At 39.6% G+C, this 25,724-nt stretch overlaps 1 protein-coding gene across 6 annotated transcripts; it reads left to right on the forward strand.

Annotated features, from left to right (window-relative positions):
• The first annotated feature begins 117 nt into the window (after window positions 1-117).
• Window positions 118-25,296, forward strand: LOC132113734 (BCL-6 corepressor-like protein 1). 6 transcript variants are annotated; one of them, XR_009425201.1, is made up of 13 exons: window positions 3,183-3,647; window positions 7,037-7,121; window positions 7,221-9,797; window positions 13,245-13,377; window positions 14,000-14,446; window positions 14,928-15,136; window positions 16,482-16,754; window positions 17,157-17,323; window positions 17,739-17,884; window positions 17,963-18,040; window positions 18,514-18,653; window positions 18,767-18,929; window positions 19,044-19,161. XR_009425201.1 is itself a non-coding variant. In XM_059521692.1 (12 exons), exons 2-12 carry the CDS (start codon window positions 7,116-7,118, stop codon window positions 23,875-23,877), a joined length of 4,521 nt encoding a protein of 1,506 aa, XP_059377675.1. In that variant the 5' UTR covers window positions 118-272; window positions 7,037-7,115; the 3' UTR covers window positions 23,878-25,296. The 6 variants fall into 6 exon arrangements, 4 of the variants coding, with proteins under 4 accessions (XP_059377675.1, XP_059377674.1, XP_059377673.1 ...); XM_059521692.1 differs by lacking the exons at window positions 3,183-3,647; window positions 18,514-18,653; window positions 18,767-18,929 and adding exons at window positions 118-272; window positions 23,568-25,296 and having other exon boundaries at window positions 19,044-19,218; XR_009425200.1 differs by having other exon boundaries at window positions 18,514-18,929.
• Window positions 25,297-25,724: the final 428 nt, after the last annotated feature.

Below are 25,724 nucleotides of genomic sequence, written 5' to 3' on the forward strand. Positions count from 1 at the left end.
GAGCGTAGCTTGTACCAGTGCAAGAGGCTACGGAGCCTGGTCACCTGTAGGAACGAAGCCGGCTTTAGGACCCAGCGTGCGCGATTTTCCTCTCCAGCTGCTGGGGCGATGAGGGAAGATCGCGGGGAGAAACCCAAAATTCACAGTGTTAAATCCACCACTGAATCATACTATCGGACGGTAACGAAAACAACAGGCACAGGCGCTCCCCCTTGCACTTGGATGAATATGTCAAGTTCAGAGGCATAGGAAAACAGTTTTGGGCCGTTAAGGTAAGGCGGCGCGATTCCATGCGATTAATAACAAAGGCGCTATACTGGCGAGCGAGGGGGCATTAAAGGGGGCATTGCACAACGCAGTGGAGGGCGACAGTCAACTCTCTAAACTTTGCACTTGTACATGAGTGCATCAAAGTCCTAACATCCTGTCATAATGAGATCTAATTATCCGAAACGGCTGGATGTAATAATACAGTACAAAGACAACATGCGGCAACATTTGAAAATATATGGATAGTGTTTTGTCCTAGTCTGGCCGCGCGCGATCACAAGAGCCAGTCAAAATGTGCGTTAAGGCCTACGAAAGTGATGAACAGCGCAAATGCCCGTTTATTCCCGGTGCAATAAGTTTGGATATCTTTTGCATCCCTCCCCTCAACCTGCCCACTTCATATGCTCTCTCCCAACCTTGCAACATTACATCAGTCATGCAGTGGAGCATGTACCGATCAGACTCCCCAGTTTGCTCTGTTGCACAGCCTGTCTGTTGTCATTTCCCGTGCAGTTCTTTTTAATAGTGTTTTGAAACTAAGTTGTAAATGTTGCCCAAGCGATGACGCTCATCTGCAGTCACCTCAGGCCTGTTTAAAGCAGTTAATGGTGGCTGCATATTGAGAGTAATCAAGTAAAACTTTTCAGTGTCTCTCAATAGGCCTTTCCTTACTGTTAACCAGTTAATGTGTCAGCTTTCAAGTAGCCTATAGATAGATAGATAGATCAGCAACCACAGGCCTAACAAAGTATCTAGTGTTTTATTTTATTCCACATAATGGCCTTTGGATCGACTGTTTTGTAGTCATATACGTAGAGGAGCATGTGACACGTTCGTCTTGTTTACAATATTTTAGCTTTTAATAATGCAATTACTGCGCCTTTCTGATATAACTGTCTAACTCATATGTTGCAGTCACAATTAGACTAATACCCTGTATTTTTACGGCAACATCAGTGTTAGAGCCTCAAGAAGACGTGATGCTCTCAGCGCAGTCTTTGTGGTCAGTTTGCATGGGAGCAGATATGACAAAAATAGGTCATCGGCTCAAAATGTTAAACATGTTAGATTTGTTTCAGGACGAGCAATACGGGAAATGTGTGTTTTGAATAGCCTACATTATGGTCCGATGAAGATGCATTTTTCAGTTGTAATAAAAGCCTATTTATTCTTATGCTAATCATCAAACGTTTGAGCGTCCCCTAATTGAACATAATTTTACCGGATTATATGATGTATTACGCAGTCATTCAATCATAATGTCATGGTCTGGCGAAACCCCGGTGCCAAATGCATTCAAATGGCAGTTTGAGGTAACTTTGCGAGTCAATGTGTAATTTTGTCCTGCTCAGGAAGGCTTCATCTGAAGAAATGACAGAGACAGGGACAGTGACAATGATTTGTTATTGTTCTTGAGGTTTCTGAAGATTGTATATGGTTATTGTGATTTACAGACAATTCAGGCTCAAAAAAAAAAAAAAAAAAAGTTGGTCCACAAGTGATGAATGATATTCCATCAGTTTCATTGCTCTGAAAGATGCTCAACCTATTTGGAAGATGTAATTGTTTCGTTTCGTGGAATTTAAGGTCAAATTGTGGAATATAGGCTAGTCCTATTACTTGGGTTGCAGGTTCATGCAGTTGATGCAATTTTTAACTAAATATTTAGTCACTATTATTGTGATGTGAATAAGCAATTGTGCAAATCCCACAATGTTGAAAAAAAGACCATTAGGATGTAATAAAGAGTGTTTTTTTCTGACAGGTTGAATCACACTGTGTAGTTTACAATGCACAGTGTCTAAGGCTGAAAAGTAAGGGTTGCTTGTTAAATCCAAGATCAAAGAAGCAGCGAATGGCTACTGGACAGCCGATGGACCTGATTATCATCATGCCCATTGTCTTGTCTTGATACAAGGAAGATAACCCCAGATTGTTTGTGCATCGCTGCTGAAAAAGTGACTGATTATTTGTAAGACAATCAGAAAAAAATCTCTAAAATCGACCTAATTTTGAGCTTAAACAAGAACAGACTTTAATGATGTTTATATTAGTTATCATCCTTACAGAGCCTGCGTTTTTACTTAAAATGAAAACTGACATGATACATCTTCTTGTTTTAGGCTATTCATAAAGCATGACATTTTAAATAATTGCATAGTATTAGAAATAAATCTAAAAAATTGAAAAGCCAGGCCAAAAAGATTGAAAAAAGATTGAAAGCCAGGCCATTTTAATGAGCTGATCCTAATCCAATGAATTTATTTCTATAATGATGTTATATCAAGGTGGTTCTTGTATTGTCTTTTTTACATTAAATAATTAAAACTTTTTAGTTTGTTTTTATAAGCAACATGATCTAGCCTTCAAACAAGAAAAATTGCTAAATTAGCCACTCAATGGATTCAGATGTTTCAGGAAAAAAAATAATAATCTGAAGAGTAACCTAGTAACAGTCCAGCACTATTGAAGCTCCAGTTGTCACCTGGTAAAAAAAAAAAAAATATATATATATATATATATTTTGAAGGTCAGTGGTGGGCTAAATCCACCTGAGGATCCCACAATCTTTTAAGGATGATTTCATTTCACCAAACACAGATTTAGCTACATTACATTTTTAGGCTACATTCAATTTATGCGTTAAATATCTACTTGTATTATTCAACACGTTTTAACAAACAAGTCAAGACTTCTCATATTGAGAATCCGTTTAATTTAGGTTGAAAATATACACATCTCGGCCCATCAGTGTGTATGTTAAGTGAGGACCTTCATGTGCATCTACTATTGATGATCGATGTAGTGGACATCATCTCGTGGCTGTATTGAAATAGTTCGAGATCGAGCAGGGTTTTTATTAATTCCGCTGCAATGTTTGTCTCAACTCTTGTTTGTGCCAGCCCACGTGCGCGAATTTGAAAGCGAGATCATACAACCATGCACGTGCTACTCGGCGATCCTCGCTTGATGGGTCCGAGAGCAACGGTTTAACTGAGAGAGAAAGAGGGTATATTTTCACTTTGTTACTCTGGTAGGGTTTGCAGTTTAGCGCACCGTTGCGATCCCCTTTCCCCTTGAGCGGCTGGATTCTCGCGGTGCATGCTGGGACCTGCAGTCATCGCTCCTCCCTTCTCAGAGGGAACGCGGTCAGGGCGTGGATGTCGGAGCACTACAACTCCCACACAAGCTCGGCTCCATCTGCCTCTCTGTCTCTCCCACCAGACCAGAGACAGAGAGATACGGTACGAACCCCCCCCCCGGACTTTCAGAACCGAAAATCGTCGAGATTAGTGAACTGCGAGCAACAAGAACGGGAGACTGGATTAAAGCCGTTATCTTGATGCGCGAACATCTCCCAAATGTCGGTCAAACGGGTTGGTGCACGTTTGTACAATCTGACATCGTTATTTGGCTCGCTAATTGCCTTCTGGAATTATTCAGGGTTGTATATAAACGAAGGACTCGGTTCTGGGGATGTGGCATGTCATAACAGTTTGATTGTGAGAGCTGCTCCGCTATGGAAACATTCCGTGTCGTACGGTAGCAGAGTAATGCAAACCGAGTTGTTGGAGGGGAGACTTCGCTGCGCAGGGATCTGAAAATCGCTCCTCCAGTTTCGTACACCTTGCTCCGTACGAAATAGCGCTCTCCCCGCGTGTCACGCAGCACGAGAGGCGATAATAACAAGGAGCGTATGGAAAACTCGGCAACCCTATTAGTTTCCAAACACTCCTCGAGGGCAGCGTGGAGAGAGAGACAGCCAAAGTACGTTGTTTCCTCGCGAAGCAGATCTCATCCAACCTAAATGTGCGCGTGACATTTCTCTGCCCGTGTATTTTGTCTCGAGTTCTAATTCAGACGTCATAGCTCGGCTCGCGCTTAGCGAAAAACCAACGGTCACTTTATAGTTTGACAGGATTCGGCCAGTACGAACGCGTCGGTTAGTTTGACTACGTTGTGTCCACACTGACCGTTTAGGCTTTCAGTTCTTTCTCCGAGAGAAAAACGTCTGTTCCGGATAATGCCCGATCGCGGGACCTACATTTGGTTGTTTTTGTGTGTGAACATCGGCGATATTTATCCCTGACTCACATTTCATTTCGAGGCGTTTCGAGAGTATCTTGTATTGTGTGATACGGTTTTTTAGTAGCTCCAGCTAGAACGAGCAAGTGGGTTGGTCAGAGAAATAAACATTTTGCGCTGTTTTTGGACGATGCTCTACCCTAATATTAAGCATACTGTGGATACGTGACATTGGCTGGTCATCGACTTCTTTTTTCATCACCCTTTGTGCAGATATGAGCTCAGGGCTTCGGAGCTTCGACAGACTGACCGGGAGACCGCGGGAGTGCTGATCTCCAGTCTAAAGAAGAGAGACGATACTTATTTCCTCGTCTCCGTTTATCATTGAGCTGGTTACCCCAATCAAACGAAAGAGGGCTGAAGAAAAACACGGGGTCCCACTCCTACTGATCCTGCGTTTTCAATAATTGAGATGCCTCAAGATGAAAAATGTCTGCACGAAAATGATCGGTTCTATCTTTAGCAGCAGATGTAATCACGCATATAACACATCATAAACTTTCTAATCTTCAGACTTTCGCTAAAGGCCTGTACGGCTCGGTTATGCTAGACAGGTACTTTAAGTGTTCCGACATCAGTTGAATCACATTTGAAGTCCGAAAGATGAGCTGTTCGTAGTTTAAACAGCTGTCATCTGTATCGACAACATGGAGCTGCTGCGCTCACCTGCATTCTGATGCGAAACACAGGTTATGATGTTTGCATTTGAGACTTAGATGGCATTTGATGGTTATGTACGCAGTTAGATTTTCTGAAGTAATATCTGGTTTTATTCATGTCATTCTTTTTTAAATCAAGATCATAATCCTGGGACATCGGGGTGATTTCGTCTCGAATGCAACAATGTGCAACTTCAGGCTCAGATTGTTCAGTTAGATTTTTTTATTCATGGTTTTCACCAACATGAAAATCCAGAAAATACCAAGGAATTTGAATTGATATTTCCAGCTATATATCAAAGTCATGGACATTTCTGTAGTTTATGCTCTGCTCTAAAATATTACATTGCCTAGGCTTTATATGTAGTAAAACTATAATTATGATCATTTAAATCTATTAATTTGAAAATCTGTTTTCTGACATAGAAATGTTAGTCTACCACCACAATCTTTAGAAATCGTAATTCACTAGTAACGTATGACTGGAAAAGTCATGGAAATTAATTTGTGAAAAAGTGTGGAAACCTTGTATATCAATTGATCTGTTTGGTCTCTGCTAAGAGTCTTGCAAGGTCCGACACAGTGCTATTGGAATAAGATTAAATCACATCTTGACCACCTCATTATAAGCAAACATTTTAATGCACACTATGTGACTGTGGATATGAGATACTTTGCCTTTATCAATGTCTGTAAAGGGTAAAGTGCCTGTGTTAGACACAGCATCACATTTATGCTTGCTCTGTTTTTTTTTCTGCACTGTTGATGTTGTCTTAATCTACAGCAGTTTGTCCAACTGAGGTAATGAGGCAGTAAAAGCAGCATCAACTTTTGCTTGGTCTTGCATCCTTTATCCTCAACCTCTGGCATTTGTGGCCTCTCATGCACTTGACCTTTCCCATCCATTGCACTGTGTGAGGTTATGGGATCTGATCAGTATTAGGTGCTCTTTGATCACCCTATTGCCATACGCAATGTGAGTTAAGAGGATGTTGTCCCTTTTTCTCAAAAGGTGTTGTCAACGTTTTCACAGTTTAGTCTCCCCTACAGAGGAAGATGAGAACATGCATTTGTAAAAATATAATTAAAAAAGTAAATTGCTAGAATCAGATCATTGTGTTCTTTTAAAATCTGTTATTTAAATCTGAAAACTCTTAAGTATGAAATCAATTACTACTATTACAATTACTTCAAGCTGTTGTCTGTAGGAAATTGTGACATCTTGACTAAGGAAACCTCTGTTACTCACAGGAAGTTTCCAGCCTGTCTCAAATCACTGACTGTAGTAAGATAAGTGATGTTCTGGCCTCATGGTTAGAGTGTGAATTTTGTTAGATTACAGGGAAAGAGACATAAAATATGAAAACATTTTCATCGATCATAATTAAAGCTCATCTATGTCCATCTTTTGTTAAAATTCCAGAAGTGTTAATTTCTGTCATTTTGAGTCGAGTCGTTGGAAAATTTTTCTGACAAATGGCAAGGATTTTTGAAAACCCTAACTTGGTGACTAGAAATATTTCATATAACTCAAAATAATTTGGTAGTTCTTGAAGTTATGTGCATGGTACATGTATTTCTGCATTACTAACAGGAATTATCAGTTGTAACAATGTCAGGTGAATGTATTACCAACTGAACCATTTTTAATGAATTCACTAACAAGATTTCAGTTGCCATTTATATTTCAGATAACTCTTTGCAATGTGTAATGTAGATGGCAATCTATATTTTAAATTTAGTCAGTGAAGTCTGTCTGAGTTGACCTTGGCTGAACTACACAACATTTATTTTCTGCAATCAATTATAAGAATATTAAAGGAAAAATTATAAATTGAAAAGGAGTATAAAATCAACATCGTGGCTTAGGTATGTTGTTATTTAATTAATGAGCGATTCAAGGCTTTTAAACATTTAAAACTGTAATTTTAGTGTTCCAAATTTTGACTTTCTGTGTGAATTAATTCTGTATGCGTAATGAGTCCAACTTCTAAGCTATATATTATCTATTTCTACTACAGAATTGTACACTACCCAAAGGAGAATCCCATAAAAAATCACTTGTCCACACACACTGAGTAATGTGTTGAGAAAACGCTTATGCAGGTAACATATATTTCATTGTTATAGTCCTCCCTCTGACTCTTTCATGATCATTTCGGTGTTCACTCTAAGGCAAACTTAACTCACTGTTTTTTTGATTAGGTGGATCCCTCACCAATGAATGTAGGGGATGGAGGGACGGTGAGCAGAGAGAGCGGTGCCCCTACCCAGGTGTCTGAGAGCATGGTGGGGAATCCACAGCAGACACTGCCTCTTGAACTTAGAGGTGACATACCTCAAAGTCAGCAGAACAAGCTGAGGGTGACCACAGACTGCAAAACGCCAGACGTTTGCTCAGAAGCCAGCAATTCAAATCATTGCCCCCCAGTTCCCCCCTCCCAACCTCTCAGCAATGTGTTCAGCACTGATCTCATGAGCACACTATTGCCCGATCGGACTGAGGTTCCCAAAAGCAAGACTGACGGTGCTGGCATCTACTCCAATCACCAGTGGCCTTGTGGTAAAAAGGTCACAGCAGAGGACCCTGTGAACTCTGTTCACTCTAGTATAAACCTAAACAGGAAAACTAATGCACCAGCACTAGCCCAGCCTGTAATAAGTGTTCCTCTGGGTTTCCAGTGCTCCACATTGTTTAAACCTGGGCAGCCTGTTGCTTTCCTTCCCCCCTCCAATATTTCTTCTCCTCTCTGTAAGATCACATTGCCACCAGGGTTAGGTCAGATTGCAGCACTGAGAGAAGCCACTGCTAGCCAGTTTCAAAAAGACTGCACAGCACGAAGCTCTTGTTCAAGTGCGACACCTATGATCAAAACATACCCGTATAATTTTTCCATGGGGAGAGGACCTGGTGCTGATAAGAAGCCTCAGTCTTCAGGATCCAAAATCAGGTGTGACTCTTTGTCTAAGGGCTTTCAAGGTGGGGCTGAACATAAAGCCACAATGTCTTCTGTAGCAGCCCCAGCTCTAGCCCTTCCAGTACAGCAAGCCAAGCAGGGCTCGGCTCCACCGTCCCGATACACCATCTCTCCCAATGCTGCCATCTGCTGCAGCCCGGCTCTGGCAAATATAACCACTCAAAATAGGCTGCTAAGCCTTGTAGAAAGAGGTTCAACATACCGAGGTCCCGAAAAAACCTTGTTGACGTATCTAAAACCAAAAATTCTGTCCACTCCAGAGGAACACAGTGTTACCTGCCCCGTTGAGTCCAGGGACGTGCCCCTTGATCTGTCTGCAAAGTCCAAGCGACAAAAAATTATTAAAGATGCTCAGAATACCCCATTAGTGGCCACCGAACATCATTCTGCTGAGTCTCATCAGAAAAATGTTGCTGGTTCAAAAAAGGTTCATTCTGGATCATCCAGTACATATGACACCCAAAGAAATGGTGCAACTCAGAAATCATCTTCAAAACTTACTAATCACCATACTTTGGAACCCAACACATCCTGGGCCAAAGGCTCATCTCCTAGTTCCTTGAATAATCTCCCTGGTACATATGTAGGAGTAGCAAGCCCAATTCTAGCATCTACTTTACGCAGCAAAGATGGAAAAAGTGCTGCTTTTGTTGAGGATCTTCAGACATTTGCCAAACAGGAAACCATCTCCATCATTGACCAAGGAGAGCAGCCGGTCTGTAGAGAGAGGCAAGTGCCATTTGCTGTTAAAGGTGCCCAGCATAATAAAGGTGGAAAGCTCTCGACAGGTACTCAACAAAGTGTTTTATCCTCCCAATTATGTGCTACATCAAATTCACAGCTCCACCAGAAATCTGTTGGTGGAAAGGGAGGCTCCCTGTTTACACCTCCATTTAAATCCATGTGGCAACCACCCTGTGTTCTTTCCCAAGGAACATTCCTGCAAAAGAGACCAAGTCTGACTCAAGCCCCAAAGACGAAGAGCACCCTTAGTTGTGAGAGTGCCCTGTTCCATAACTCCCACTTAAGTCCAACTAAAGTAGTGGATGAAAAGTGGGAGAAGGCCAAATCCCCCCTGTCTAACCTGGAGTCGATAGTGAAGCAGAAAACTCTCGAGACCACTGCACTTACTGGTGAGAACTACTGTAATCTGTCTTCTGTGGGATCCAAGAAGCCTGAGGTAGCCAGCATGCAGAACAGGTGTCAGGAGTCCACGTTGCAGCAGACACTTACCACTTGTTCTTCCCAGTTCAGGGCCATAGAAGGACAGGCCATCAAGTCAGATAGAACCTCTCCACAAACGGATCTAGCAGCTCTAAGCAGACCGGAGATCACAGTCATTTCTGTGCCCAAGGATAAGGGACGAGAGAAACAGGCAAAACAGACAGAAAATCTAGCATCTGATGGTAGACAAAAAATTAAATCTGGTACCCCTAGTAAAAGGAGTGCTCCCAGTGTTAAAGGAGAATGGAAGGAAAGGAAACTGGCTCAGAAGATAGAGGATGAGATGGCAAAAGAGGAGAAGGCATCAGAGAGAAAGTTTTCTACTCACGTTAAGGTTGAAGGGATAGCCTTATCCCTCCTTCAGAGCCAGACCAAAGAAGCAGAAGGAGAGGCAAAAATGAATGGAGCCAAAGAGGAGATACCTTCCAAAGGAAAAGTATCCGCCACCAAACAGAAGAACCTGAAAAAAACTGCCAAGGAGAAGACACCTTATGAAGTGCAAAAAAAGCCTATGAAAGTAACTAAGAAGCAAAAAGACAAAGACAGTCAGTCAGTCAAGCAAGGCCCCGTCCATAAAAAGGTAAGCTTTATTTATTCTGGACAACTGTGTAATATCGGCATCAGTTGCATAAGCCATGATTGATTACATTAAATGTTTTCCTTAATTCATTCTAAGGGGTGGGAGTATGACCAAAATCTTATATCTCAACGTGAGTGATTTTTGTCATGAGCAAAATATATGACAATATAATAATTTGCCCTTGAAATTAAGAAAAGATAAATTATTTTAAGCCATGTGATAATGTTTGCACAGTCAAGTCAATTTATTATTTGGAACTTGATGGAAAAAGTGCAAAAGGTATAAGTGAGAAACGGATTCACATTAACTAACATTTGAGTTCAGTCTGATTGAGCTCTGATTGTTTGAACTACATTCAACTTTTCTGTATGTATCATCATGCTGCTCGGCCCTCATGCAGTCTAATGTCAAGATAACCATAAAGCAGAGATGCCCAAAAACCCTGATGACCTTTGAATTTGGCCTGCCATGTCATATTACAAGAGGGGGGAGAAATATAATTATGTCTGCATTAGAATGTAGAGAATACAAGTGAATTGTTTTTAGAGAAAGTAAATGTTAATATAATATAATTGAATTAGGGCTGGACAATATAGCGAAAATTTATATCACAATATATATTTTTAAAGTCCCCTTATTATGCCTTTTTTACGGTTCCTAATATTGTTTTGGGAGTCTCCTAAAATAGGATTACATGAATGCAAGACCAAAAAACGCTTTTATTTTCTTAAAATATGCTTTCAATATCTTCCAGCGATTCTCAAACAATTTGTTTGAAGCAGTTCAAAGATTCAGTCTCTATAAACCCCTCCTTTCTGTGAGCCTGCTCTGCTCTGATTAGTCAAATGGCCTAGTCTGTTGTTAATGGTCTACAGTGTACAGCCCATTTTGGAAACGATATGCCTTTTTCAGTAGTTCTGTATTTTGAATGCTCTATAGAAAATATAAACATCTATTATTTATCATACTTACAGGTTATGATTTAGTTAAGCAGCTGGTCTAAATAAACAGGGTACTGATCCATCTTTCAACAGCAAGCGTTTTGTGAATGCATTGAACTCCCCGAGACTAGAGAAGTGGGCTGGGTCAAGTTGTTTGCGACCGGCCAACTTAGAACATAGGTGCAAGTGTTACTCCCTGATGTGTAGCCATCACGAAAGCGGGATTCTAATTACTAACGACTTGTTTCAGCTGTTCAGAGTCGATACTTTATTTTGAGAAACAATAACTTTATTTATCGTGCACTTTCAGCTTTACAACTTTCCAGATTGTTTACATTCACATACAGCTACTGGTGCTGGTTATATAATTAGAATATCATCAAAAAGTTTATTTCACTAATTTAATTAAAAAAGTGAAACTTATTCATTACACACAGACTGATATATTTCAAATGTTTATTTCTTTTAAATTTGATGATTATAACTGACAACTAAGGAAAATCACAAATTCAGTATCTCAGAATATTTGAATATTGCGAAAAGGTTCAATTTTGAAGACACCTGGTGCCACACTCTAATCAGCTAATTAACTCCAAACACCTGCAAAGGCCTTTAAATGCTCTCTCAGTCTAATTCTGTAGGCTACACAATCATGGGGGAAGACTGCTAACTTGACAGTTGTCCAAAAGATGACCATTGACACCTTGCACAAGGAGGGCAAGACACAAAAGGTCATTGCAAAAGAGGCCGGCTGTACACAGAGCTCTGTGTCCAAGCACATTAATAGAGAGGCGAAGGGAAGGTAAAGATGTGGTAGAAAAAAAGTGTATAAGCAATAGGGATAACCGCACCCTGGAGAGGATTGTGAAACAAAACCCATTCAAAAGTGTGGGGGAGATTCACAAAGAGTGGACTGCAGCTGGAGTCAGTGCTTCAAGAACAACTACGTACAGACGTATGTAAGACATGGGTTTCAGCTGTCGCATTCCTTGTCTCTTGAACAACAGACAGCGTCAGAAGCATCTAAGGACCAAAAGGACTGGACTGCTGCTAAGTGGTCCAAAGCTATGTTCTCTGATGAAAATAAATTTTGCATTTCCTTTGGAAATCAGGGTTTGGAGGAAGAGAGGGAGAGGGACACAATCCATGTTGCTTGAGGTCCAGTGTAAAGTCTCCACTGTCAGTGATGGTTTGGGGTGCCATGTCATCTGCTGGTGTTGGTCCACTGTATTTTCTGAGGTCCAAGGTCAATGCAGCCGTATACCAGGAAATTTTAGAGCACTTCATGCTTCCTGCTGCTAACCAACTTTATAGAGATGCAGATTTCATTTTCCAACAAGACTTGGCACCTGCACACAGTGCCAAAGTTACCAGTACCTGTATTAAGGACCATGGTATCCTTGTTCTTAATTGGCCAGCAAACTAGCCTGACCTTAACCCCATAGAAAATCTATGGGGTATTGTGAAGAGGAAGATGTGATATGACAGACCCAACAATGCAGAAGAGTTGAAGGCCACTATCAGAGCAACCTGGGCTCTCATAACACCTGAGCAGTGCCACAGACTGATCGACTCCATGCCACGCCGCATTGCTGCAGTAATTCAGGCAAAAGGAGTCCCAAATAAGTATTGAGTGCTGTACATGCTCATACTTTTCATGTTCATACTTTTCATTTGGCTAAGATTTCTAAAAATCCTTTCTTTGTATTGGTCTTAAGTAATATTCAAATTTTCTGAGATACTGAATTTTGGATTTTCCTTAGTTGTCAGCTATAATCATCAAAATTAAAAGAAATAAACATTTGAAATATATCAGTCTGGGTGTAATGAATATAATATACAAGTTTCACTTTTTGAATGGAAATAGTGAAATAAACTTTTTGATGATATTCTTCTGCTCATACTGCTCATCATATATGAGCAGAACCTTTACATTATACAGTGCATGAAAAGGCAATATTGGAAATGGCATAATAGGGGCACTTTAAGTTCGGTCGATAGAATATAATTCTGATATCGAAATGATTAATATAATAAAAAAGCCCTGAAAAACTTGAAAGAAAGCCCATAACAGAGGTCTGTACCTAAGGGGTAGAAATGGGATTGGGCCTTAGTCATACTAGTTTGTTAACATAATGTTTAAGTCTTGTTCATACTTTGTTTGAAACTGTGTGTTTTGATCTATAAAATTCAGTTATATAATAGAACTTTTTTTTTTGGAAATTCTGAAGGGAAATTAAAACAGTTCACATCTGATTATTGTGGGAGTAACCTAGTGACATGCGTTCTGCTGTGCATATGAGCTGCATGAGTCTAAGCCCTGTGAAAACACTTGGTGAGAAATTGTGGCATTACCGCTGAGTTAGTGATGAGTTTATAGACAATTAGATTTTCCTGTGAAATTTTTGCTTTGCTTAAATAGCCATTAATCTAAATTACAAATATGCCTGTGTTATTAAAAGACAAAATGTTATAATTTTGTTGAACACATATTGTACTTCATCAGAAAAAAGATGCATTGCCTGGAGTGGGAAATAGTGTGCTGAAAGAAACAAGTTCAGCCCCTAAAGTAGGGGGAAAGACTCGCAAAGGGAAGAACTGTCCAGCTAATATGGAGCACTCCGACTCAAACAAAATAGGTACTGACCCAGTTTGTAGTTAAAGTAATAGAAGATGGTCATTTACTCATCCTCATGTCATTCCATACCTATCTTCTTTTTCTTACAACGATAAAGTGACCCTGGTTGTTAATCTCCAAAAGTGGCCAAAAAAAAAAGGCCAAAAAATTGTAAGGTAACGTGAACCCTATTTTGTTAATGAATCAGTTTGATACTTGAATGAATTGTTCAGTCCAGTGTGTCATCTGAATTGACAAGAACCAGCTCAAAAGAATTCAAGTACTGATCCACTTCTCAAGTTCAGCTCGTAAACTTAGTGATCAGCTGCATAATTATGGAATATAGCACACAACTAGTGTAAGATTTTGGATGGGTTTATTTTTGGGTGTCGTTTTTGAAGCTTTAACAGCTGTGGTCACTGTAAACTTGTATGGAAAAGACCTGCATAAAAGATTCCACCACATTATACCAAAATACAGGTTTGACGTGGCAAAGGAGTGCGTAAATAATGACCGATCTTACATTATTTGGGTGAATTAATCTATTAACAATATGTTTTTGCTTCTGTGTCATATTTAAGACAATGGAATGGTTTCTCAGATATCAGAGATTTCTCATGGATAATTCTCAATTCTGTCACCAGTCACAGATTTAGACAACAGTCCATGCAAAAGTTCTCAGGTTGACAGAGATTCAGGTTCTCTCAGCAGCCCGAGCTGGCCTAGTAAGGAATCAGACTCCCAGGAGGAGGCCTCTCCGCGGCTGAGACGAGGGCGCAGACGGACTGATGAAGCGTTGCTCCGAGACTGGAGCTTCGCTACTCCACCTACTCCTCCCCCTCTCGATCCCCCCTCTACACCACCCCCTGTACCAGTCCGCCGGCCCCGCGGCAGGCCTCGAATCAATCCTCTGCCTGAGGACGTGGATGCGGATAAGGATAGGCCCACTGAGAGTGGAGACACCTCTGCAATAAAGAAAAGGAAACGCTGCAAGAATCGTAAATATCAGAATGGGGAATACATCACAGAGAAAGAGAAGGTGGCAGATGGAGAGGAGGAGAAGCTGGATGTGGAAGACAGTGAGGCCACTAGTGAGTAAAGATATCCGAGGCTTAATGAACATTTTGCTGAGAACGTCATTCTGTCTTAGCCTTTCCTGGTCATGATATTTAGTCCGTGGGTTACAGTTGAGGGCAGCATAGTTAAAATAAATGTTGAATGAATTTCCCTTTGGGGAACAATATCTCACACAATTTAGACTTCCAAAAAACCTTCTAGTTACAATTATTAATACTGAAAATCATACAGATCTGTGTAGTTTTTAATAAATTGGGAGTGTCCAATGTCTGGATGTGAGCATTACCAAAGGTATGAAGGTCAAAGTATGTCTATGAAACACAATTTTACCTTACCTGTCTGAATAGGTCTTAGGTAGACAAGTCTTATTTAACAGAAGTTTATTTTTGATTGAAAGCAGTTTATTTAATGGAGTTATATGTCCATGTACCTATGATGTTTTAGGAATGATTTAATACAGGTTGGTGATGAAATGTCAAGTCTATGCTGTTTCAGATGAGAAGATGGGTGTGTACCCTTGTCTCAGTGCCACTCTGACTGGCGGAGTGTCCAGTTCAGACATCAGCCCTAGGCGGACCCTGTTCACACGTTCGGGCTCAGCACGACCTCAAGAGAGTCCACCCACCGCACAGCCTAACGACAAACCCTCAGGGAAGAGGAAGTTCAAAAGTAAACACTTAAGTGACACCGATGACCAGAAAAAGGTTAGGTGAAGCATCTTTTCAAACATTTCTAAACTAGAACAGTTGAATTGAAAATTTAGATTTTTAGGGATTATTTCGTCTTAAAGCTATTTATCTTTTCAATTAGTCTTATGCTGCCCCTAGTGTCATTTCAAGTCCCCGTAAACCACTTTCTTACAACAGCTGTTTTTATTAGGCGGGACCAGGGGCAGACTGGGACCAAAAAGTGGCCCTGGACTTTCCGGCCCACAGCAACCCACCACATCATAATGCATCCGCCCCTGTTTTGATGTCATTTATTAATTTAATATTTAAGTAAACAGTTTGGGGATTTTAACCAATAGGGCAACTGATCCTCCGTTGAAAAAAAATAAATAAATAAACCTGCGTGCAGCAGCTTTTCATTTAGCGACTCCTAGTGAGCGATAAATACTCATCACGACACAAACATTCTCCTAGAACTCACACTTTGCATTCAGTTAACAGATCCATACGAATCATGCATGAAATAGAAGTTTATAAGTCAAACGATAGCTTTATGTGCTTTACAGATGAAAATTGAAGTCTTTATTCATTCGAAATGTCAATAATAGATCATCTTTGGCTCGGTAATACAAGTTCCTGATCCGATTCGTGAACAGATGATTCTTTTGAGTCAATCTTTTAAATAATCATTTATTTTGTTGAACGAAACCAGTGTGGAAACCAGTGGTTCACAAAGTTTGTCAAACTGGATATATCTGAGGTGCAGGGCTCGTAAAATCACCTGCCCGACATCCTGGGGCTATTGTGTTTTCCAGTCGGGCTCCAAAATTCACCATCCTGCCTGACGGGCTATATTGAACAGTGATGTAAAATTCCTAACTTGATTCATGTTGTTCACTCGCTTGAAGGGATTAAACGGATCGTACTTAATCATTTGCACTTGTTTCTAAATCTTTCAGATTCAAGCATTTTAAACAATTTGCGTGCGTTCGGAGCTTGACCGCACTCATTCAAAGCACGCGCTGAGAACAGCATTTCAGACAATGCGTGTACACAGAATTAATTCATCTTTCGAGTACTAAACAGGGAGGGAGGACAAAACACTCACATGCAACAAAACACACTCCTTGTCGGCCGTGCCCGCATGATCGACTGACTTATCCATTTGCGTAGAAAAGAGATTTGTAATATTATGATTTCCGTCATTTAAAAAATATATATTTGTGTTACCGGATGGGCTGGCCCACATTGGCCAGCGGCCCACCGGGAAAAGTCCCGGTGCTCCAGATGGCCAGTCCGCCCCTGGGCGGGACCATGTAACAGTTGCCCTCCTCTCAATGTCACATCCCATCATTCATGACTCGCTTTGTCTTTGTTTCAGCTCAAGACTAAGAAAGGCAGCTTGGGTAAACGCACAGGGCCCCTCATGTCAGGTGAGGATGGTCCAGTTGCCAAGAAAACCCCAACTACTCCTTATGCTTTTCCCAAGCAGCAGTCAAACTCACCACTGTCTGGTAAAAAAGGAACAGCTGGGAAATCAGGAATCCCTGAATCTACTCCAAGCCGTCCAGTGCCTCCAGAAGTCCGTCGACTGATTGTGAATAAAAATGCAGGAGAGACGCTGTTACAGAGAGCTGCTAGATTAGGTTACCAGGTAAAGCATTCATAACCCTTTTCGTTTGCTAGCTGACTGTAATGTTAATTCTAAAAAATATAAAATAATAATAATTACAAATATTTTTTGTAAAATATATATATATATATATATATATATATATTTTAATGTTTTATTATTATTTTACATTTCTAGGATTTAATTATTTATTAGCTTTTCATCAGTTCACAAACCCCTTGTAGTTCCCTTGCAAACCCCAGTTTAGGATTAGGATAAATGATTTGATTAACAGCCTTAAATATATACATATATACATATAAATATATTTAATATATACATTTCGATGATTTTAATTGCCTTTTTTGTGATACATCAGCATCTGCTGATGTTGGTGTAACTGACTGTTTGGTCAATTTCACAAATATAAATATTTATTTTCAGGATGTGGTTTTATATTGCTTGGAAAAGGATGTGAGAGAGGTCAACCGTCGTGACAACGCGGGTTACACGGCACTACATGAGGCCTGTGCACGTGGCTGGACGCACATCATACAGGTGCTGCTGAAGCATGGAGCAGATGTTAATTGCAGTGCACAGGATGGAACGCGGTGAGCAGCGGGTTACATTGAGGATAGGATAATGACAGAATTTTCAGTTAATATATTACTTGAAATATTCATTACAACTGAAAGGCACCAATTTCTGTTCATCCCCATCTTTTTTAATTGTGTAATGACATAGTGACACAGTTTTATGGTAGGTAGCTAATGGGCCACGTTAGATTTGGGAGCTGTATATTTAGTATCAGAATCTGTACAAAATAGGATCATGTATGTCCACCCAAAGATGCCATGTGTCCAACAAAATATGTTACCAGTTACCAAAACTGAAACTATTCTTCCTCCTACCATTTCCTGTAAGAGTTTTTGCCTTTTTCATCATTGCAACCCATCTGCAGTAACAATAAGCTCAACTTTAGATGGAGAATTTTCAGTATACTTACTTGTGTTTCTAACTTTGCAGCCCAATTCATGATGCAGTAGCAGCTGATAATCTGGCTGCCGTCTGGATGTTGTTAAATCATGGGGCAGATCCCACACTGGCAACCTACTCTGGTCAGACCGCAATTAAACTAGCCCAAAGTCCCGGGATGAAAACTTTTCTCAAAGGTAAAACTTGAATGTTTATTTGCAAAAAAGGCACCAAAATCAACCTGATTAAAACTGTCCTTGTATTTGTTTATCCAGAGTATTTCACTGATTTAGAGGGACGAACAGAACAAGATCCTAGTCTTCAGTGGGATTTCTACAGTAGCTCTGTATTTGGTAAGAAATAGAAGGTTAATTGACTATCATTCAGAAGTATGGGTGGAGTAAGGTTTTTTTTTTTTTTTTTTTTGATTAATGTAAACATTTATTAAGCAATGATGCATTAAATTGATCAAAATTTGTTTTTAAATACAGTAAATGTTCTTTTGAGCATTTGTTTCTCAGAAAATCCTGATAAAGTATTAGTTTCCTCAAAAATTAATTTTTAAATATGAAACTATTTTAATTTCACAAAATTAAATTTTAATGCATTTTTTTATAAAATAAATGTAGCCTTTTTGAGACTTGAAGCATAAGTTTTACCGACCTCAAACCTTTGAACAGTAATTTAAGTGAGGTTAAAAAGACCACCAGTGAAAATGCTTATTTTTCAATTTTTTGTCATTGAATATTTTCTCATTACACATAACTGTCAGCATATCAATTTAAGTTAAAAATTTATTTGAAAAATCAACATGAATGTTTTCCAGTATTTGCTTTAACATGCACTTAAGATGACTCCACAAGTGCAAAACCTGATGATCATGTTCTCCACCATGGTTTGAGACATCTTTTTTTGAGAGATCTTTCTTCAGTGGAAACAGGAATATATGATCATTTCTGTTACATGGTCAGTGTGCGAAATTATTTGATTAGTGTAAAAGTGCAGAATATTCAATATTTATTTTTAATAAAAATAAATCACTGGTAATGTTCATATTCATAACATTTCTTTATTCCCAGGTTTAAATTAGATTTAGAATCCCAGATATTATATATAGTGTCAGACTTTTGGACCATGCTGCCTTTATTTATTTATTTTAATCTCTAAATGATGGTGGCATTACAAGAACAATTGATTGTCCAAGCTTCCCCTAATTCATGCTGAAAGTGATACAACTATTAGGTGACAAAGCTGTCCACTAGAGGGGGGCAGAAGCACTGTAAACACACCGTAGTGAGGTCTTGTAACTAGAACTTGATATTTGCTTTCGTCTTTATTTGTTTTAAACTTTTATAGAGACAGAACAGGAACCTTGTTGGGACTTCCTGTTGTCTCAGCCCGAGGAAGAATCCGGGGACAATTTCAGTGAGCAGCTGAAGGAGAGAGACACCGATACAGACTGTCTTCTGTTTGAGTTCTCCTCCGACCCGCTCCTACCCTGCTACCACGTCCAAGTATCACTAACACAGGGGTAAGTGACAGTGGAAACACTTTAAAATATAGTCATGATTAGTGCTGGGCGGTTTGAACAAAAATTTATATGACGTTTTTTTTTCTAAATTATGCCGGTTTCCCGATTTATGACGTTTTTTTTATTTTTTTTTTTATGCATAATGAGGTGTACAATGCATTTTCTGCTGGTTGATATTCCAAGACGTGCTTTTAGCCCGACAGCACTTGCATAAAATGGTTGTTTGGTCGACGAAGTCGATATAACTTTCATAGTTATAGACATTAGTTTAAACTCAATAAATATAAACAACGCATTATTCATGCATTTTACTTCTAGGTTTGTATAATAAGCTGCTCAAGCAAGCAGCAAAACATTTAAACACAATAATTAGCCTACTTTTCTTATTAAAATATTTCAAATTAAAACACCACAGACAGAAACAGTCTCGTGCCTTTTGCATTTAAATCTTTATCAAAAGCAATCCCACGGATCTTAATGAACTTTGTTTTTCTGCCTCCATAAAAGTGAATATATATATTGTTTTCCTTGTTTATCTAAAAGTGCACTTTTTCTTGTTTTAAACCTAGCCAAAAACCCATGTGTTGCGTGTGAAACAGCTTTAATTAGTATACATTTATTGTTAAATGACTGCATTTCCGTGTCAATCCATGTTAATTTTTCCCTCGAACAATGCGCTTTCACTTTAATTCAGCGCGTGCAGCACAGCAAAAACAGACTCGGTACGTAAACGATTGCTGCACTGCTGCAGACGCACCGCTCCTTGAACGCACTGACTGACCGCAACCTCGTGCAGTATGAACGCTGGAATCCGTTAACATAGGTGCATAAAAAAAATACGCAACGCATACACACTGCAGACGGAGTATGTGTGAAACAGGCGTTATAACGTAACACCAGAGCACTGCTGTGTTTACCCTCACCACGCCTCGCAGTCGCTGCTTAGAAGTGCAACATTGTAAAGAGTCCGTCTGAAACAGTGTCGCCCGGCCACGGCGCAGCATAATGTTCGTTCCAAACGTTGAGTAATTAAATACATCGGTCAGGGGTGTGATTCTTCCGGAAAAATCCGGAAATCCGGCTTTTCCGACCTGAAAATTATGCTCTCGTAAATCATGCAAAAAAAAAAAAAAAAAAGTGCGGGGGTTGGAGGGGGTTCAGGTATTGGTAAACATAATGACCGCTCACCGCTGTCAACGTTTTTTGTGTGTCTGATTCATGTCGTCATGTCACTCCGCAAGTAGTCCAATCATTTGTCACAATTGAAGTTCAAAGTGTACACACACCGTTCTGAATGCGCACACACCCAACCATCTACTCGCGTGAACAGCTTCAGTTGACTGATGAAGACAGTGAACACGGATGATTCATGTAAGCAAATCCAATATATTGTTGTCTTTCATTTTTATATGCAGGTCTAGTAAAATTTAACCAATCTATTGATCACTTTTGTCATGCTTCTATATCATTAATGTTAAACGATTCTGGGCTAACTTAGCAAAGCAACGCCATGTTGGTTATTGCTTACTTCTAGCTAGAAAGTTTAGCAGCTTCTACAAGGCTCGAAATTGCCAACATTTTTGTCGCATATGCTCCTGAAATTTAATCTGTGCGCCCTTAAAATATATTTGGGAATAACGTTATATGCGCGGAGCATATGAGCATATCTGTCCACTAATGACTCGTCCGATTTGCGAATTAATGACTCCTTTGAACCGATTCACTTTAATGAATGGTTAAATCTGATCTGGGTCGAGTTTCCCGATAACGATGTATCTTAGCTCTGAAGAGCGCTCTCTATGTGCAAGGTTATAAACGCTCTCCGCAAATCCATGGGCTTTTCCCAAAAACTTTACTTGACATGAACGCGTTCTATGTGCTACTTAAGAGTCGCTGTTCATTCGCGAAATTTGTGCTGAAATATAACCTATGGAATCGTATTCTGAACGTTCAACCTAATAATCTTAATCTGTTGTGGATTAGCAATCATAGAAGTCTATAATAAACACTGACAAAATGGCTGAACAAAAACACAAGAAAAGAAACCTTTCAAAAATATAGAGGGAAATAAAGATGTTATTTTTAATAGATGTAAAGGACACCATAGAAATGAGGACAAGAAATGCCCAATAAATGGCTAGTTTTCGTGCACGTCAGCAGCAAATCATTGACAGATTTTTTGGAATTCATCCCTATTTTGCCCAGTCTTTGAAGCATATGTACCACATTACTCCATTTATTTGTTTTTTGTTCAGTCATTTAATTTAGATGTGTATTTAATTTTTTCTTCCATTTTTAATTAATTAATTTATAAATTCATTACAACAAAAAACAAGTACAATATTTTTAATTTATTATTATACTATATAAATTATGTCACTGTAGGTGTGTGTAGTTGGGGGTGGGGGGTAGGTTAGGGCTGTCGCCGCGTCATGGTAAGTGCACCGTAAAGTTTCCTGCTTTTTTGTCCTTTGCCAATCACACCTATGATCGGTATGGCGGTATATTAAAAACTAATATCGTAACAAAAATATACACCGGTTTTCGGTATGAACCGGTATACCGCCCAGCACTAGTTATAATAAATTAGTTATATTATATTAAATATTATATTAAATATTGTCCTTGCTCTTCCAAGCCTTTCAGTGGGGGAAAGTGGGTGTTTGTTGTCAACTGTTCAGAAGACGTGAAATAAAGTGTGCACTTTTGTAATATAACGTCCCTCACACAGCTCCTGGGGGTGAATAAAGGCCCCCTGTAGCGAATCCATGCGTTTTTGTAAGATAAATATCCAGATTTCAAATGTAATAAGCACTTTTTTTCTCACTTATGCTGACTGTGGGGAACCGGAAGACGTGCAGGTGGATGTTGTAGTTCGTCAGCGCTGCGTGGTTAGTGACGAGCGCAGGAAGAGAACAAAACACAATGCTGGTCACGAATTAGAAGCACAAAACAAGGATTTGTAAAGAAAATGTCGGAGTATTTCCAAATAAGGAAGATTGGTTTTCCTTTGCTAAAGTAAGGAAACGTTGTTTCCTTTGCTCCTACATTTCCCATACGTCTTCCAACTTCTGCCTGTATGTCTTCCAGTTCCCAACAGTCGGCAGAAGTGAGAAAAAAATATTTGATTGAAATCTGGATATTTATTTTACAAAATGCATGGATTTGCTACAGGGGGCCTTCATTTACCCCCCAGAGCCGTGTGAGGGACGTTTTATTACAAAAGCGCACACCTTATTTCACATCTTCTGAACAGTTGAAAACAAACACCCACTTTCCCCCACTGAAAGGCTTGGAAGAGCAAGGACAATATTTAATATAACTTTAATTGGATTATTATTAAAAAGGAAAGTCACATACACCTAGGATGCTTCGAGGGTGAGTAGAAGCTGGATAAATTTTCATTCTTGGATGAACTAACCCTTTAATTGTTGCTTTGAACGGTTATGTAATTGTGGCATCCGTAATTGTAATCGACTTTTATACACACCATTATAATGAGAACACCATTATAATAAAACACTGTGAATTTAATTGAGTTTAGCTGCTGTGTTTCTGCACATTGTTGCATGAAGAACATGTCCACAAATTGAGTTCATTCAGAGCTGTGCAGATATGTTAATTCGGGCACTTTTTGCAGATAGCCTATAAGTCCTAATATTAACGTTATGTTTTATAAATAACGAAGCGTATCCAAAAACTGAAAAATGCTGCCTTCGGAGGACACGTTCCAAGGTAGGAAGGCATTAAGGCACGTCTGAAATCAACATTAGCTTCAGTTCCTGTCTCCTGAGATGCCTTCATCTTGTGGTTTTTTGAAGGCAGCATAGATGTATCCTTCGTTGGCTTTGATATCCTACAATCCTGTGCGTTCCAGTCCGTGACAGTTAAGCTAAAAAATAAAGATGGCATCCGAAAGTTGCGCCGCTGCTCAGTTTGTGTGCTAAAGTATGTTTTGATCAACTTTTTTTCCGTTTTGATGTCATTTCTAGTGAGAAATTAATATTGCAGTAATGAAATATTCACTTAGTTGTCACCAAAGCTCTTTATATTTTGCTGTAGATTATTAAACCGTTACTCTGTCTCAGAAGCCTGTCCGAAATCCGTTTCATGAGGTGCCTTCATGCAGAAATGCTGCCTGCAAAGTCATTGCCTCATATGGCAGCGAGACAGCAAGTCAGCTGCCTTAGTTTTCGGATGCAGCCAATGTTTTTTGCCCTGCCTCCAAACTATCAGTCGAATATCGCCAAGATTTGAAAATTCAGATTTGACTATGAAAGACCCCTACAATCGGAGACACCCCTACAATGCACCTAATTAACTCTCTGCTCTTTGTTTCCTCTCTACAGGTTTTGTAACTGGTTCTTACTGGCAGACGTGCTGAAGCGGCTAAAGATGTCAGCGCGTATTTTCAGGGCTCGCTACCCTCAGTTTGAGGTGGTGAGCATCGCTCAGGCAGAGCTGTGGAAGCAGGTCTCTGTCAGTCAAACGTGCATCGCTCCAGATGAGCTCCAACTGGACGATGAAGACAGGGAGGAGACGGTGGAGCTGGTGCGCTGTGTACCAGAGTTACAGGGACTGCTAGGTTCCTCCATACAGATCGTCCGAAAAGATGAGGACGACAAGTCAGGGCCCAATGCCAGACCTTGCAGTCGATAGCGACTCCTGCCCTGCATCTCCTGCTCTACAGCCATGTGATCTGAACGGAGGGCAGCGAGGTGCACGGGTCCTTGCCATTGCATCCGATGGCCTGTTGCCAGTACCAGCACTTTGTATGTTCAGAATCAGCCAGATAGGTCCTATATCCTCACAGACTCCCTGAGTAATGAAAGGGGCCCTAGGGAGCGTCTTTGCCAAGCCCTCGCCCCAGGGAGAAAGGCTGGGGACAGACTCCACTGGGGAGCAACTTTCAGGTTCCTTCTGTGTAGGGTTTTGTTTTTACACTCTTCAATAATTATTTTTATTTTTTTTACAAACCTATATGTATAAGTAAATATATATGTATATCTTGACATCAGGGTGAACGCATCTGGTTGTAACTTATCATTAACATGTTTTTATGTGTGTTTGATATTGACGGTCCTTTAGAAGGAGTGGTAATCCAAGTCTTTTTTTATCTTGGTAAAACTAAATGTGTGTAGCTAAGAGGCTTACGTCAAGCTAACAGTGACAGGAATGCCTTTGGGCCAGATGGTTCCTGTGTAAACCATCCAGCCACTCTCGGCTCCCAGAAGCCCCCTAACCTACAGCATATGTTCCTCACCCCGGCCCTCCTTACCTCAGCACCACTGCAGCTCTGCCAGAAACATTACACCTTCCCTTTATTTCATTTGTATCGTAGCAGGCACGGGATGTGTTCCTGTGACTTTTACTTTGGTTGATGAGCTGTTGGTTTTATCCACTGTTAGAATTTTTCAGATATCAGCAGGTATCAGCCGATATCAACCATTTAAGTTATGAACAAAAAACAAGCCCGTGGAGTCTTTTTTTTTTTAAGGTTTTTCTAGGGCCATTTTTCTAGATTCCATCTTGAACTGCTGTCCAGTGGTCATGGAAGGTGTCGTCTCCCAGTTTTTCTTGGTGTACCAGAATTCAGCGTGGTGTGTTTTATTTACACTGATTGTTGTTTGTGCTTAATTTAATAGTCATTAATATATTTGACCTTTTTTGCGTGTATCAGAAAATTATGTATGAAAATTGCTTTTTATGGTTGGTGCTTTATTTGACAATGTACATATAATGATATCTTTATCCTGAGTTTGTTTTGTTTTCCCACACTGCGAACAGTATTTTAACAAGCTAAAGTACAGTTTTATTGTACTGGTGCTAAGCTAGATTTTGTGTTGACAATCAACGAAGTTTTGTTTGAACTGAAACCAATAAATATTTAAATGAAGAGAGAGATGTAAAGATAGAGTTTAGTTTCACTACTTATACAGCGAGACATGAAGAAAGTACTTGGTTTTGACTGAAGAAGGCATATTGCTTCAGTGATCTCTTTACAAAGAGGAGAGTTGTTTATTTGATTCCTTTTTTTTTTAAGAAATCAACCAGAATAAAGCATGATTGTCAAGTGTTTCTTGTGGTCTGCAGTGTGTTTGTAGCATTGGTTGAGGTGAAATGTCCACATTTAAATGCAATTAAACACTAGCCTCTCATGGCTTACTGGTTTTATAAAAAGGTTTGCAACAGCAATATGATCAAAGATGGCAATGTTCAATCAGTGTAATTTATTATTAATAAAAATCAGAAGGCATATTCGTATTTTAAAATTGCAAGTCAAATTATATCATAATGCACTAATTTAAATAATTCCTTGACTTGAAGACTTGAAATAATTCCTACAGATTTTATCCACACTACACATCAGAAAAGTGTGTAGCTAACAATTAAAATGTCATTTTGGAATTTTTGAAGATAAAATATCAATATAAACATGTAATCTTCATATGTCATCTTTCTGTTTTTATATTAAACAGTGCAATTAGAAACAGTGCAGTCCTTAG

The sequence above is a fragment of the Carassius carassius genome, chromosome 33 (assembly GCF_963082965.1).
Source record: "Carassius carassius chromosome 33, fCarCar2.1, whole genome shotgun sequence".
NCBI classification, from domain to species: Eukaryota; Metazoa; Chordata; class Actinopteri; order Cypriniformes; family Cyprinidae; genus Carassius; species Carassius carassius.

Excerpts from the sequence above, each read along its gene's own strand:
- LOC132113734 (XM_059521692.1), top strand. Across the intron at positions 13,378-13,999 it reads CTCCGACTCAAACAAAATAG|TCACAGATTTAGACAACAGT; the intron begins GTACTGACCCAG and ends TTCTGTCACCAG. Across the intron at positions 19,219-23,567 it reads CAAGTATCACTAACACAGGG|GTTTTGTAACTGGTTCTTAC; the intron begins GTAAGTGACAGT and ends TCCTCTCTACAG.